Below are 13,789 nucleotides of genomic sequence, written 5' to 3' on the forward strand. Positions count from 1 at the left end.
TGATGGTAAAGCACCCCAAAGAAGACACATTCAGAGTCAGATGGTAGCCCTGCTGGAATTCCAGGCAGTTCTTCATTTGACAGAAGGATCCCAGGCAGTGTCAGAGGGGAGGTGCACAGTCCTGCCAGAGAAGAAGGGTAAGAGGAGCCAAGAATGGTCCCAGAGAACCAGCCCTTAGGGCTGAGATCCAGACTCAGCAGGGAATTGGGTCTTGCAGAGAAGAGACTGGAGTGCTATACACCATGCTCAGAGTGGGGTCAGCCAGACAACACCATGCCAAGACTCTCTGTTTAGCAGCAGCAACAGCAGGTCTGTGGGCAAATTTCTTGCCTCTCTAAAATGTCAGTTTCTGGGCTGGAACTATAGCTCGGTGGAAGAATATTGCCCAGGATGTGCCAAGTCCTAGATTCAATCCCCAGTATGGGGAAGGTGTTCTTTATAAATAACAAGAGGCATGACCATACCTGTTTCTATGATGTATGAGATTAAAACAGAATAAGAAGACTAGTGAGAAGGCTTAGAAGGCAAATACACTTACCATATATAGTGAGTAGAGTTTAATCATTGGAGCCCAGAGTAGAAGGAAAGAATTGAGTCCTAAAAGTTGCTCTCTAACCTTCATGTGCATAGTATTACACACACACACACATACACATATTCATGTGCGCACACACACACACATACACACACAATATACACACACACTAATAATAAGAATACGAATATAAGAATAAAGAAAAACACTTGTAGAACAAGATACAAAGTTCCATGCCTACTGCTGTCATTGTTGGCTGGCTTTTTCTTCCCTGAGACTCATAAGCTTAGGCCAGCAGAGTAGAGATTTGGAACAGCCAAAGGATTGGGGACCACATGGTCACCCGGATTTCCTGTAGGCACACGGGATGTAGGGTCCATAGCAAAACAGCCTAATTCTGGACCCCACAGCTGCTGGCAAGGAGCTTTAATAACATTGTCTGCCTCAGTCATGCTGTGGATGGGGCTATGGCGCCCAGTGACGGCACAGCTGGTACAGGCTTAGGAGGGCAGAAGCAGGCAAAGGCCTGTCACACCAGTGACTGTTACTCTGCATGAAGCTGCAAGGTTTGGAGTAGCAGGTGTCTGAGGAAGCCATGCTTCCTGCAAGAGCAAGTGCGGATGGGCTGGTAGACACAGAACCTCCTTGGAATTGTCACGAATGAGTGCAGACTCTTTCTAAAATACTGGAGCTCAACACAAGCTTTTTATGCAATTCATTATTTTTAAAAACTCAATGTAAGACCACAGCTGTTCCCAGTTTCTCTTATAAGAATTTAATTGGTATGTAATAGCATAGTTAATTAAATACAAATCAATAGTTTAAAACAACTAATTGATACTTAATATGAATGGGGGGAAACTTGGTTCTAATATAATTAACCCATATTAAATTAGCTATGAAATAACAATTATGCCTTTACAACAATGTAAAGTTTATGGTTCTTTAATAAACTTAGATTAGCAAGCAATGAGACTCAAAAATTATGAAACAGGTATTATTGGCCTATTAAACATTTATTATGTGTCCTAGAGGACTGGGGCCAGGCAACTAGTCAATATAAGCAAACCCTTCGGAATCTTCTCCTCGGGTTTCTTTATTACAGGAGTTGATCAGAAAACAGGGATCCTTGCTGATTTATGGGTTTCCTAATTGCATGTGATATAAGTAATTATACCAAAAATAGCACCAGGTAGACATGAGGCAGGAAACTGGAGTTCAGCAGAATGGAGGTGAAAACTTTCCAAACACAAGACTTGCAATCCGGCAGTTGGTGAGTTATCCAGGGACAGAATGGCTATTGGTGGCTATAGATGGCAGTCACCTGCGAGAGGCCACTAGGCACACACACCGTAAAGACAGCCCCAGGGCCAGTTGCAGCCTTCAGGACTTTCCATGAGGGTGTCTCTTGCTATCTCCCAGCTCTCTCTCTCTCTCTCTCTCTCTCTCTCTCTCTCTCTCATCTCTCACTTCTTCGAGCAAGCACCTCCACTCAAATGGAAATGGCCTGATGTCATCTCATGATGCTGCCTTACTGAACATGTATCTGGCTTTGATTTTTTTTATGGATCTTTCACAAGTGCAGGCTGAAGACTCAGAATCCCCAAATCCAACCTGGAAAATGCTCCAGCATCTGAAAATTCATGTCCAAAAATGCTTAGCATGCCAGAGCTTTTCAGGTTTTGGAGCTTCATGTTACGAATATTCAAATGGGTAAAGTCTACAAACACAATTCTCTAAGCCAGAATTTACAAAATCTAAAACATTTTTTTGGCCCCAGGCTTTTGAATAAAGGAAACCCAACCAATGCAATCCAATCCGATAATTATTTTGCATGTCGCGTGTATGGTGGTGGCCTCTGAATGTTTTCGGAGTGGATATTACCCAATCAGTTTTTCTTAATATGTGCTGTCTGTGAAGGATACAATTTTTCCCCACAAGACTCTCACCCTCTAAACAGAATACAGCCCATTAAAAGTTCATTTCTTCAGATCAAAACCACTGCTCAGATTATGACCTGAGTATTTTTCATTTAGGAATGATGCCCACCATACACAGCCATCACTGCTGTGTAACACAGTCAGCTCTCTCTGTGGTCACACCAAATCTGATATACACACAATATTCCTTTATCTCTCCAATGAAAGACATTGTAGCCATCTCTGCCTCCTTTCCTGAGCTACACAATCCTTTAGTTCCAATGTCTCATCTCAGAACCGTTCTCAGACTTACTAGTTTTGCCTTGTTTCCAGGACTTCTAAGCCTGTGAAGGATCTTTCCAACTCCCTTCAACTTTTCCAGCTCATTTGTCTTGTGCCTCCATGCTGACCTGATGGCTCACCACATGCATTTGGTGAGGTCCTTCCCTGTCTCATTTCCATTTTCATACTGCAAGGAAAGAGGAGGGTACTTGACCTCCAGACCTGACTCTAGTATTTGCCTCATTGGACTCATTCTTTTCAGGTCCTTTATTCTCAGCCCTTTTTACTGCATGTTGGCTCTTCATGTAACTCATGCAAGGGAGATCTCAGGAGCAGTAATTTATAGATGGAACAAGGAAGCAGAAGCTCCGAGGAGTCCATGGGGTGCTTCACTGCTGAGTGCCACATCTCAGTATCAGCCAGCTCTGCTCATTCGGAAGCATCAGGACCTCCCAGCAACTCCAACCAGGTCCAGCTGGCATTTCCTCCATATGGTCCAAGGCACCATCTGGGGAATTCAAGCTATTTTCAGCCATTCTGCTGCTCTCTGTGTTGAGATGGCGAGGATTACAGGTTCTGTGTGTCCCCCTTGAAAAGCCTCCATGTCCTTCTACCTGTTCTCAGATCCCTGCTGTATTCAGAGGGCAAGAAGAGGTAGCAGATGGGAACCATTATCTCTCACCTAGAGCATGGCAGGACCCTCCTAGCTGTTCTCACTCTTCTGGGGCCTTATCCCTTCTATGCATCATCTACACCATGTTAAAGTGTGTGGCAGCCTCTTTTCTCCAGCTTAGCCATTCTAAAGGTTCCCTGCACACTGCAGAAAAATGTAGACTTAGCTGCCCCAGGATCTGACCTCGCCCTGCTACACCTCCCTCATCTTTCCTCTGCTCCTGAAATCTTCACAATTGCCTACCAGTGAGACTCCAGTTCTTGTTTGGTAACTTGTAGAGACATGCTGGAGTCAAATAGTTTCAGGAGGAAAAGTGCTAATATCTTATTTTCAATTTTTTACTAGGATGTACACAATGATGGGTCTCACTGTGATGTTTTCATACACACATTTAATGCACCTTGATCATATTCTCCATATCCTCTATTGCACCCTCCTTCCATACCTCTGGTCACCTTCGTCTTCCAAAATAATCCTTAGACTTTCATGCACATGAGAGAAAGCATCTGCTACTTGTCTTCCTGAGTCTAGCTTATTTCTCTGAAGTTAATGATCACCAGTTCAACCAATTTTCCCATAAGTGGCATGATTTTATTCTTCTTTATGGCTAAATAATATTCCATGGTGTATCTGAAATATATCAGATGATCCCATGTCTTTGCTATTGGGTATGCAGATGTATCTGTGATCTGCTGGCTTAGATTCCTTCAGGTACATACCCAGGAATGGTATAAATGGAAAATCTGGTATTTCTACTCTTAGAAATTTTAAGAACCTCCATCCTAATTTCCATAATGGCTGCTCTATCCCTACCAAAAGCACCTACATGTTTGAAAAGGTTAGTTTTCGGCAACTGAATGAGACAGTGAATATTGCAACCTAGTCAAAAAATAAGTAACCCACAAATGGAATTTTATCATCCTATTAGATGGGAACATATAGGTTGGAAACAGAATAAATACTCCCACAAACAGCCATCAACCCATACTCTAGACAGCCTTGGAAATGGGAGGGGCAGGGACTGGTTCTTGCCCATTGCACCCTGTTCCGGCTACCACTGCTTTAGAGCTCTTTAGTCTCTGGGTGGAGAATAGCAAGTGGAAAACAAAATTCTCCCAGCATCCCAGAATACCTATGAATGTTCCCATCCATGTGGGCACAGAGCAGCCTCCCCTCTCTACTGCCTTCTTCTCCACTGAGTTTTGTGCCACCAACCCTACTGACCAATTGCAGCACCCCGATCAGCAATCCCATCAGCTGGGGCCCAGTGAGCAGTCATGTGACACTCTTCTCTAAGAGTAGTTCTGTGGCCAAACGAATGGAGTCGAGAGAATCACAGACACCAGAAATAGCCAAGTCCCACTGATAAGCCAGTTCCTCCCCTTCTTTGTCTGTATGACTTAGCTAGAGCTGCTATAACAAGGCACCACACAATGGGTGACTAACACACACGCACACGCACACGCACACACACGCACACACACACACAATGCATTTCACTCAGGAGTCCAAAGACTGAAAGCACAAGATCAAGATGTCAGTGAACTTTAGTCCTTCTGAAGGCTATAAGGGAAGGTCTTCTTGAAGACCCTCTCCCTCATTCTTGGAAATGGTCATTTTCGTGTTCATGTGTCTTTCTCTGTCTCTGTCTCTGTCTCTGTCTCTCTGTCTCTGTCTCTGTCTCTCTGTCACACACACACACACACACACACACACACACACATTTCCTTCAACTTCCCCTAAGGGCACCAGTTATATTAAACTACAGCCAATCCCAATGACCTCATTTTAACCTGACTACCACTGCAAAGTCCCAGTCTCCACATAAGATCATACTTAGGAATGAGGGTTTGGGGGAGAGGTGGAATAGAACCACAGCATATGAATAGAAGAGGGTATACCCAATTCATTCTGCAATGTAGTCCTATACCTGTGGCCACTAACCTTTGGTATTCCTTGGTCTGTTTTGACTTGCAGCATCTGCTGCCCTGGTACCCCTAAGAACTAACCCTGAAACCAGCCCTGAGTCCTCGGGCGAGACCCAGCAGCAGAGAGGCCTTTTGCCCTGAAATGCCGTTTTAGTTCTTCCTCCAAGCCTTGATTTCTAAATCCAAAATGGAGGAAATAGTTTCTGCCTTGCTTACTTCTCCAAGCTACTGTGAGCATCTAATGAGACAGTAAATATGACAGCATTGTGAAAAAAAAATAAGTGAGCCACAAATGGGATGAAGCATCGCCGTGTCATTAGTGGTAGTGGTGAGAATAAAGGGATCCGCAGCTAGAAAGAGCCACAACCCCATCCTGAGAGCTAAAGAAACCCGCTCCATTTACAAAGCTTTCCTCTTTTTATTTCTCCCTGGAGAAAATCCCACAGTGTTCCCTACTTGTAGAACAGTTCCCTGTTTGGATGAATTACAAGTTTCATTCACTCCACAAGCATCCCAACCTAAGCTAAATGCATCCTGCTGCATCAGAGCTCATCTGTCTTCATTCTGATGTGGGCGGAGGGGAACTGCTCTCACCACCCCCAGGATCTTTGAGTCTGCCCTTTGTTAAAGTCAGCAGGCCTCATGCCCAGCACTTGCCCTGTGCTAGGCACTGAGCCTGGGAGTACAGGGCTCAGGGCTGGAAGGGGACACTCTGGTCCTTCTGTTGCTCACAATCCAGAGCTCAAAAGTTCCCAGAGTGCCAAGCCTCCCTTCCCCCAAAGAAACATCCCTGTTCTGAAACCTATTTCTGTGCACACAGCACTGATTAAGTCTTTGTCCCCCTCAGACAAAGACTTAAAACCCAACTGCAATGGCTTTAAACTTTGCTATGAACAGTCTATTTTTTAAAACAAGTCTCCATTCAATCCAACTCCATGAAGTCTTTGGAGAATCTAGGTGGAACTGCCACTGATGGAGCTACTTGAAGAAGGCCCCATATCTTGAAGTCCAAAGCCAACATTTGTGTTTTCACTCTACTGACCATCTCAGTAAAGAAGGGGGTTGGCTATGGCTGAGGTACCTCACAAAGGGAGACTCCTGCTCTCTGTTTCTTCCCTAGGAGCCTTGTTCTTTTGGCTTGTTGGATGTTTCCCCAAGGCCCCATAATGACTTTCTGCTTCCTTGACTATGTATGGTCAGTATCTTTGGCAATCCTATTTCCCAGATGGGCATCCACATCCCCCTGCCTCATCCTCTTCTGTCCCTGCTGTGCACTTCCACATGTGGATTTGTTGAGTTCTAATTTAGCTGCACAAATCTCTCCAAAGAGCATCCCAATGTTTTCTATATGACAAGCTAGCTAATCCTCACTTTGCCACTCCTGCAGCTCACTTACTCTCAAAAGGATCCCAAAGGCTCCTCCCCACTTCTCAGCAGTGATGCACCCAGAAAGCCTTCTCACTTAATAAATTTCTGCACTATGCTTATTAGCGCCTTGTAATGTAGCCGCCTAAATAATTAAGACTAACCCACACGTGTCAAATTAAATGAGCCAAATACATTGAGAAATTACCTCGTCCTCAATTTCTTTTATTAATCAGAGCTTTTAAAAAAATCTTTCCCTGCTCATTTACAAAAATCAAATATAGTCAGAGAGACTCTTGCTTATAATAACTGTATGAGCATCCAGCCTCCCCTCTGCTGCTAACTTGAGAGGTATCCTAGTATGTGACACATAAAATAAGTTAGATTGAGTTGTAGAGACAAACCCTGTGGACAAGCAGATACAACAGATCACTCGTATTTTCCTCTTTAGAACTATTCTCCTTCTGTTCAGCTGAGAGTGTGGGAAGCTGCCCAGAAGTGAGAGAAAACATTGGCCAAATCCTTCCAGCATCTTCTGTCCTCCTTCCTCAATGCTCCCCTAGAGTCCCTCCTAGGCTCCGTCTAGTAGCTCCTGCCCCCTCTCTCATCAGAAGCCACCACTGATGTGCTTCGGGTAGGTATAAGTCTGTGATAAATATTAAAGGAACCATGAGCAATTACATCATTCTGGTGATGAACAATGTGCCTGTCTGTCATTCTAATGACAGGTCTTCCTAGTATCAACACCTGGACTTTACAGGCTAGCTCCAGGAAACAGCTATTGTTGGTTGGAGCTAGGAGCCTCCTCACAGCCTGTACTTCCATTAGCCCCCTTTCTGCATGCTGCATTCCTCCCTTTTAGAGGAGGCTATTAGAAGGTATCCACAAATATAGTAAGTAAACATCAAAGGGGCTTTGATCCACACAGCCCTCAACAGAACGGGAGCCCCTGAAGAAAGGGCCAAGGCCCTGGATGGGAGAACTTAACATGTCAATTTGGGTGCCTGAGATGTGAAGCTGTTTGAAGTGAGGGCAGTTTGGCTGCTCCTTCAGATGAGTGACCTAGTGCGCAGGGAAAGCACCCTCAGATCTGCCTCTCTGCTCTTCATTGAGAGTCAATAAATCCCTTTTTAAAAAAAATCAGGAGATCAAAGCTGGTGACCTCACTGGGCTACAGCATCTGCAACCACCTACCAAGCTTTGTCTTTCTCTAGGGTGTGAGCCCCTAAGCTTGACTTGTCTGTTCTTGAGGGCCCTGCACTTCTTCTCATCCTGCCGTCCTCAGAGGCTAGACCTGAGCAGCACCAGATGGCTACAGAGCATCCTGAGCAGAGGCAGAAGGGGGAATCATCCCACTCTGTCCATTATCTGATACCCAAGCCACCAGCCCAAGACACATCCATGTCTTGGACAAATGTGACGGTGCTCAGGGGGAGCCTCCTTCTCTGAGAGGATAAGGTAGAAGCAGGCAAGTAGCAGAAACCCTGGCAAGATTCTGGGGAAGTGAGGAGCCACAGTCATATGTACTCTAAAACAGTATTACATGCCCATTGGTGCAGAGGAGGGTAGCTGTCACCGTTTTACAGCTTCTGAACAAAGAAGTAGAGATGAATCAAATGTATCAAGGACAGCCCCGTGCCCCCCCCCAACACTGTTGAGCCTCCATTCACCCATCTGTGTGTCACATGAACAGCAATATCCCATCTGCAGACCACAAAGCATTTCTGTGGGAGCTAAAAATTAAAGTGGATGTGAAGTTGTTTCAGAACTCATGAAGTGCCCAAGACAAATCAGGACTAAAAGCCAAAAGAATGGATAGCTTGCCCTCTAGTGAGTCAGACATACTCAAGTCCACCACTGGCACGCAATAGAAGCTGGTTTATAAAATGCTCTGGAAGAGAGAGTATCAGGCATGTGCTACCCAGACTTGCTTTTCTGCCTCGTTCTTCTTGGAAAGCCAATGTGCTGTGAGTCCTTGTGTATGTCAGCACTGCTGACCCCTGTGTTCTAAGTGTGCATTTCCCAAGTCCTAGATGCTGCTGCGAATTAGTGCCTGCCCATAGGAATACACAAAAGTCAGCAACTGCCGATTCCCGCCCTTCCTGAAGGTTGAACACATTCTGTCTACCAATCATCTCTGTGTCTTTTCCTGTTCTCACTCTAGACCTTCTCACTATTCCTCTTGGGTCACCCACTGCGTCTGATCATGCTGTACCACTCGGCACACTACCAGGTGTTGTTCCTATTTAGCTCATCTGGCTATGGTCTCAAAGTGACCTGGGCATGGTCCTCAATCTTAAACCATAAAAAGTTCAAGTATCCCAGAATAGTAGTTATGAGGACGCATTCCGGAGCCTACTTTTAAAATCCTGACTCCAATGCCTAATAAGGCTTCATCCTTAGTACGACTGTAATGGAGGTGGTAGAAAACGGGAGACACAATGCTCTGTGCCTCACATGATGCTGTGAGAATCTAGCAAGAGCTATTGCCTCTAAGCTGTGCCTGGGATATAAGTGCTGTAGGAATGTTTTCTAAGTAAGCATCCCTGCTGATCCACAGCCCCATGCTTAAGGTGTCTCTCAGACAGGACCCACTCCCAACTCACCCACCTATGCTTTCCTTCCAGAGCTTGGCCTCCAGAAGAGAGGATGCTGTCTGGTGCTGGGCTACATGGCCAAGGACAAGTTTCGGAGAATGAATGAAGGTCAGTGAGAACCCCCCCAAACACACACACCCTACCCCTCAGGGGTAACACAGGGAGGCGAGGGTATGCCTACAATTGTGTGTAGAGGAACCTGGACAAGGAACACAAAACTGCTCAGGAAGGAGAGTAGGAGGCTCAGCTCGATCTTCATGGTGCTATTTACACAGGGAAGAACAGCTGGTGCCAAAGCGTGTGGTGGTGATTCAGTATTTTACATTTGCTCTCTTCTCTCCTCCCACCACACGTCCCTTACTTCTCTATTTCTTCCCTACCTTTGCTCTTCTACCCACTTACACAGCTCATTAAAATCTGCTTCTGTTATCTTTAAATGTTCTCCCTTCTTCTCTTGAGTCATCCCTACCTTTTTGAATTGACAGCACCTTATAGGGCACTCAGGAGAATAGTACAGAATAAGGTGGTATTATATTCCAAGAGCCTGCCTTTAAAGATCTGCCTACTTTCCCAATGGCACAGACCCAGGGGTGGTTCTACCTTCTGCAAACACTGGGCCAGCATATATCCCAGAGGACTTGGAGAATGTATTGACTTTGACATGTGGACTGGGATGTGAGAATATCACTGTCACTTATGGGTCTGCTGTAATAAAGAGCCAATCCTCTCCATCCCCAGCCATCTGTCTCCATGCAGCTAATAACCCTCTTCATCAGATGCCACGGACTGTTTGTCAGGGTTCAAAAGCAGATAAACAATGTCTGGGGGTACCATTTATTCATTAAAGTCAGACAAATGAAGTCTTGGCTTCTTACCACCAGCCTGGCTTGCCATGAGCTGCCCCCATCGGGGCTCATAGCTCCTGTAGCCTCTTTCCCACTCCAGCCAAGAAAGAGGCAGGACACCCCTAGCATCTGGCCCTGAGTTAGACTGTACACAGCCTAGTGCCTTCTCCCTCTGCTCAACAGCTGCCTGTCCTCCCAACCCACCATCCACAACACTCATGCTTCTGAATATGGCCCAGACCAGAACCCTGGGCTATCTATGGGCTTGTCACCAGAACCCATCAAGATGACAGTCTGCTAGGAGTTAGAGGAGAATAAGCAAGTCTAGGAATCTCTTACCACTTACATTTACTGTCTGCCTGTTCAAAAAAAAACAACAAGCTTGCAGCAGCCACTTATCATGTGTAGGAGCCCCATGGCTGAGCACAGCCAGGGGTTGGGGCTGCATACTTTGTGGCAAACCCATCAGTCTTTTTCATTGGCTTTTTTTTTCTTTCTCATCACCCTCTCTGTTTTCAACACTGCAGCCCAGAAGAGAGAGGTAGGCAGTAACTTCTAATTTGTGGAAACTGACAGCGGGGCTCTGTCCGTGGTGCTGAATAGACATGTTCTCTTGCTGGAGATGCTCATTACAGAAACAGGCTAGGCTCTCAGGGATTGGGCGAGCAGAAAAAGTCAGGAACTGAGCCACCTTAGGATCGTTGAGCTCCAGGTATCTGACCTCAGCTTCCAAGTGACCAAGAAAATGAAGGAAGGAATGCTGAGAAAGCTGAGCCAACATGAGTGGTGTGTTACAAGTCTCAGCTTACAAAATGGAGGCAGACTAGAGGAGGCCAAGACAGTGGGGTAGAACAAGCCATGGGCAGTGGGAAGAACAAGCCAGGTCACAATGGGAAGAGGGGAGAGGGATTTTCTCCCAGGCTAGACAGACTTGTTTCCCAAGTGCCAGACAGCACGTTTTCTCTCTTCTAAAGTCCATGTGTTGTTTAAGCAAGCAAATGAGAGGCATTGCTCTGCTTGGGAGCTCTTAAACCCCAACCCATTTGCAGATAAGAAAGGCATCCACAAGCACAGGGACTGTTTTATGGTTTATAATTATCTCATAGCAATACTGAAAATAATTATAACTCCTCCATATTAATAATTGAACAGGAATAGCAGTCATGACATCGATCAAGCAACAGAATTCTTGGCTTATACCAGACAATGCACCTTGGTATGATTTGAACAAATGGTAAAGCAGTAAAAAAAATAATTATTATTATTTTTCTCCAAGTGGCCAGAATTCTTAAGCTATTGAGACAATTAGCTCTTTCTTCCATTAGAAATAAAGTGGTGATTGCTTTATTTCCATTTCAGAATAAATACAAAATCTTTGCTTGCGCTGTATTAAAGTATATTTGTTTTGTTTAACAGCATCTAATAGGGTATCTGTCACCCAGTGAGAGCCCTATTTCATTTGTCTCCCTGTTAATTTTATATCTCCTTTTATTTTATTTTCCCTCCACCACCAACTCCTCCTCACCACATTCCAAAAAAAAAAAAAAAAACAAACAAACATATGAGAAGGAGCAAGAGGAAAATAATGAATGAACAAGAGCTTTATAGATCTCGGGCTTGTCATAAGTTAGAATAATCACAATTGGTGCTGTTAAGCTACACAAAGCAATAAAAAGAAGATGCTATTCAAAGATCATTTAAGGAAGCATGAGATAGTCAATGAGAGAGTTGCTCTATTTGGGAGTGCCTAATAGCCTCTCAGAGAATATATGTAGCATTCACACGAATGGGGGTTAGTAAATGTTCTGGGGGTTGGGGGAGTTCTTTCCTGTTTGAACTCAGCAATCTGGGGATCCAATAGAGACACAGGCAAAAAATTAGCTAAGGCTGGACAAGGACAGAGAGGTTAAAGACAGGCTGGGCACAGAATGTCAGAGTTGTCTGATATCAGTGTCCTCGTGTGATTAAGAACTCTGTGCTTTAAAGGCACTGTTGGAAAGAGATTGTTTATTTATTCATCAGAGATTCGTTGAATACCATAAAAATGATACCAATTTTTCATAATAAATGTCAGTCTGCATTATAAGTACTGGAGTTGTTAAAGTGAATAAGACATAGTCCCTGCCCACAAAGAGCTAACTGTAAAATTACAAGGCATGTCTCACTGCAAGCATCTCTACAAAGAGCACCTGCTCACGCACACCTCACCTAAATCAGAGCACCTGACCACACACCACGCCTGGACAAACAGCCTCTTTCCTTTGCAGTATGTATCACAATGTGCGATGATGTATCAACTTCCTACTTGTGTTCTGTTGGCCCCACCTGTGGGAGAGGGAAGACCTAACATCCATGTTTTCACATCCTAGGGACTTAGCTCAATGACTCATGGTAAATTACTTAAGTAAATGTTTAACAGAGGCTGTGAGTCACAATAGAAGAATGTCCAACATCGACATTAGTTGGGTCATGAGAAGGAAACAGAACCTTTTATACAGTATTAGCTCTGGGCTGACCATACTTCAATCTCAGGACTTAGAAGGCAGTGGCTGATGGATCTCTGTGAGTTCTACACCTGTCTGGTTTACATAGCGAGTTCCAGGTCAGCCAGGGAAGCATAATAGGACCCTGACCAGGGTTCTCTCCTCATCTTCAGCAGCACCTGAGTCTGTAGCTTTCCTTCAGTTACAGGTTTAGGGGGCCTCTCAAAGCCCTAGGCAGAGTGAAATGCCAGGAAAACTGTCATTACCTGGGGACGGGGGTGGTATCAAAGGCAGAACCTTATGAAGACATATAGCTTGTAGTCACAAGCCCCTACAGTCTACACAGTGCCCCGACAGACTTGCCTACAGGCCAACCTAATAAGGACAATTCTTCATGTGAAGTTTTATCTTCCCAGGTGATCATAGTGCATGTCAAAACTAACCAGCAAAGGCTCTGAGTTGGGGTAATGCAAACTCTAATCTGACTCTCAACCCACTGCCCACAGCCTGTGGTTCTCTCACCCATCCCCTACTGTTGCATGCCATGGTAAACAAAGGCTTCCTGGTCACTAGACCAGTTTTAAGTTGAGTGGTTTTGCTAACTGCCTCCCAAAACACTTAGGAGTTTCTTTCTCCTGCCTCTCTTTGAAGAGAAGATAGAGGTCACAGTTGACTTTAATGCCACCGGACCTGCAAACTAACTACACTTCCATCCATGCAAGGGGAAAGCAGAAGTAGGCAGCCTGGGACCTCTCCCCAGACCTCTAAACCTAGGAAAGAAGAGCCCCACTTGTGAGGACAGTTCCACCCACAAGACTCCTTGGGACCAGCTTGGCTCATGCAGAGGGCACACATGATTTTCCCAAGAGCATTCCTGAGGTGCCTGCCACAGTCCCCAGGATGTTGGCTAATGCTGTCATTTTGTTAGTTGGCGCTTTGGGGCGCATATTGTTTTCTTATTTCATTTTTCTTGATGATGTGTCTTCCTCCACTGGGGCTACAAAGCTGGTTATTTGTATAACATCCCTGTTTATTATTTATGGCAAGACTCGGGCTTCCAGGGCACTTTATGATTGTTATTTAATTCATTCAGCATCTCGGAGCAAGAGACTAGCTATTTCCATTCTCCTGCCACAATCTGATGGAAGATTCTATGGCTTTG

General features: G+C 44.9%; 1 protein-coding gene across 7 annotated transcripts in view; it reads left to right on the top strand.

Moving 5' to 3' along the window:
• Positions 1-13,789, top strand: part of Kirrel3 (kirre like nephrin family adhesion molecule 3) — a 573,977-nt gene that overhangs the window by 426,633 nt on the left and 133,555 nt on the right. For all 7 annotated transcript variants that reach the window (XM_085844510.1, XM_085844512.1, XM_029481204.2 and 4 more), the window contains exon 3: positions 9,330-9,407. In XM_085844510.1, coding sequence (XP_085700636.1) covers positions 9,330-9,407 — 78 coding nt within the window. The remainder of the gene's footprint in view (positions 1-9,329; positions 9,408-13,789) is intronic.

Source organism: Mus caroli, unplaced genomic scaffold (assembly GCF_978045245.1).
Source record: "Mus caroli unplaced genomic scaffold, Mus_caroli_1 scaffold_11, whole genome shotgun sequence".
NCBI lineage: Eukaryota > Metazoa > Chordata > Mammalia > Rodentia > Muridae > Mus > Mus caroli.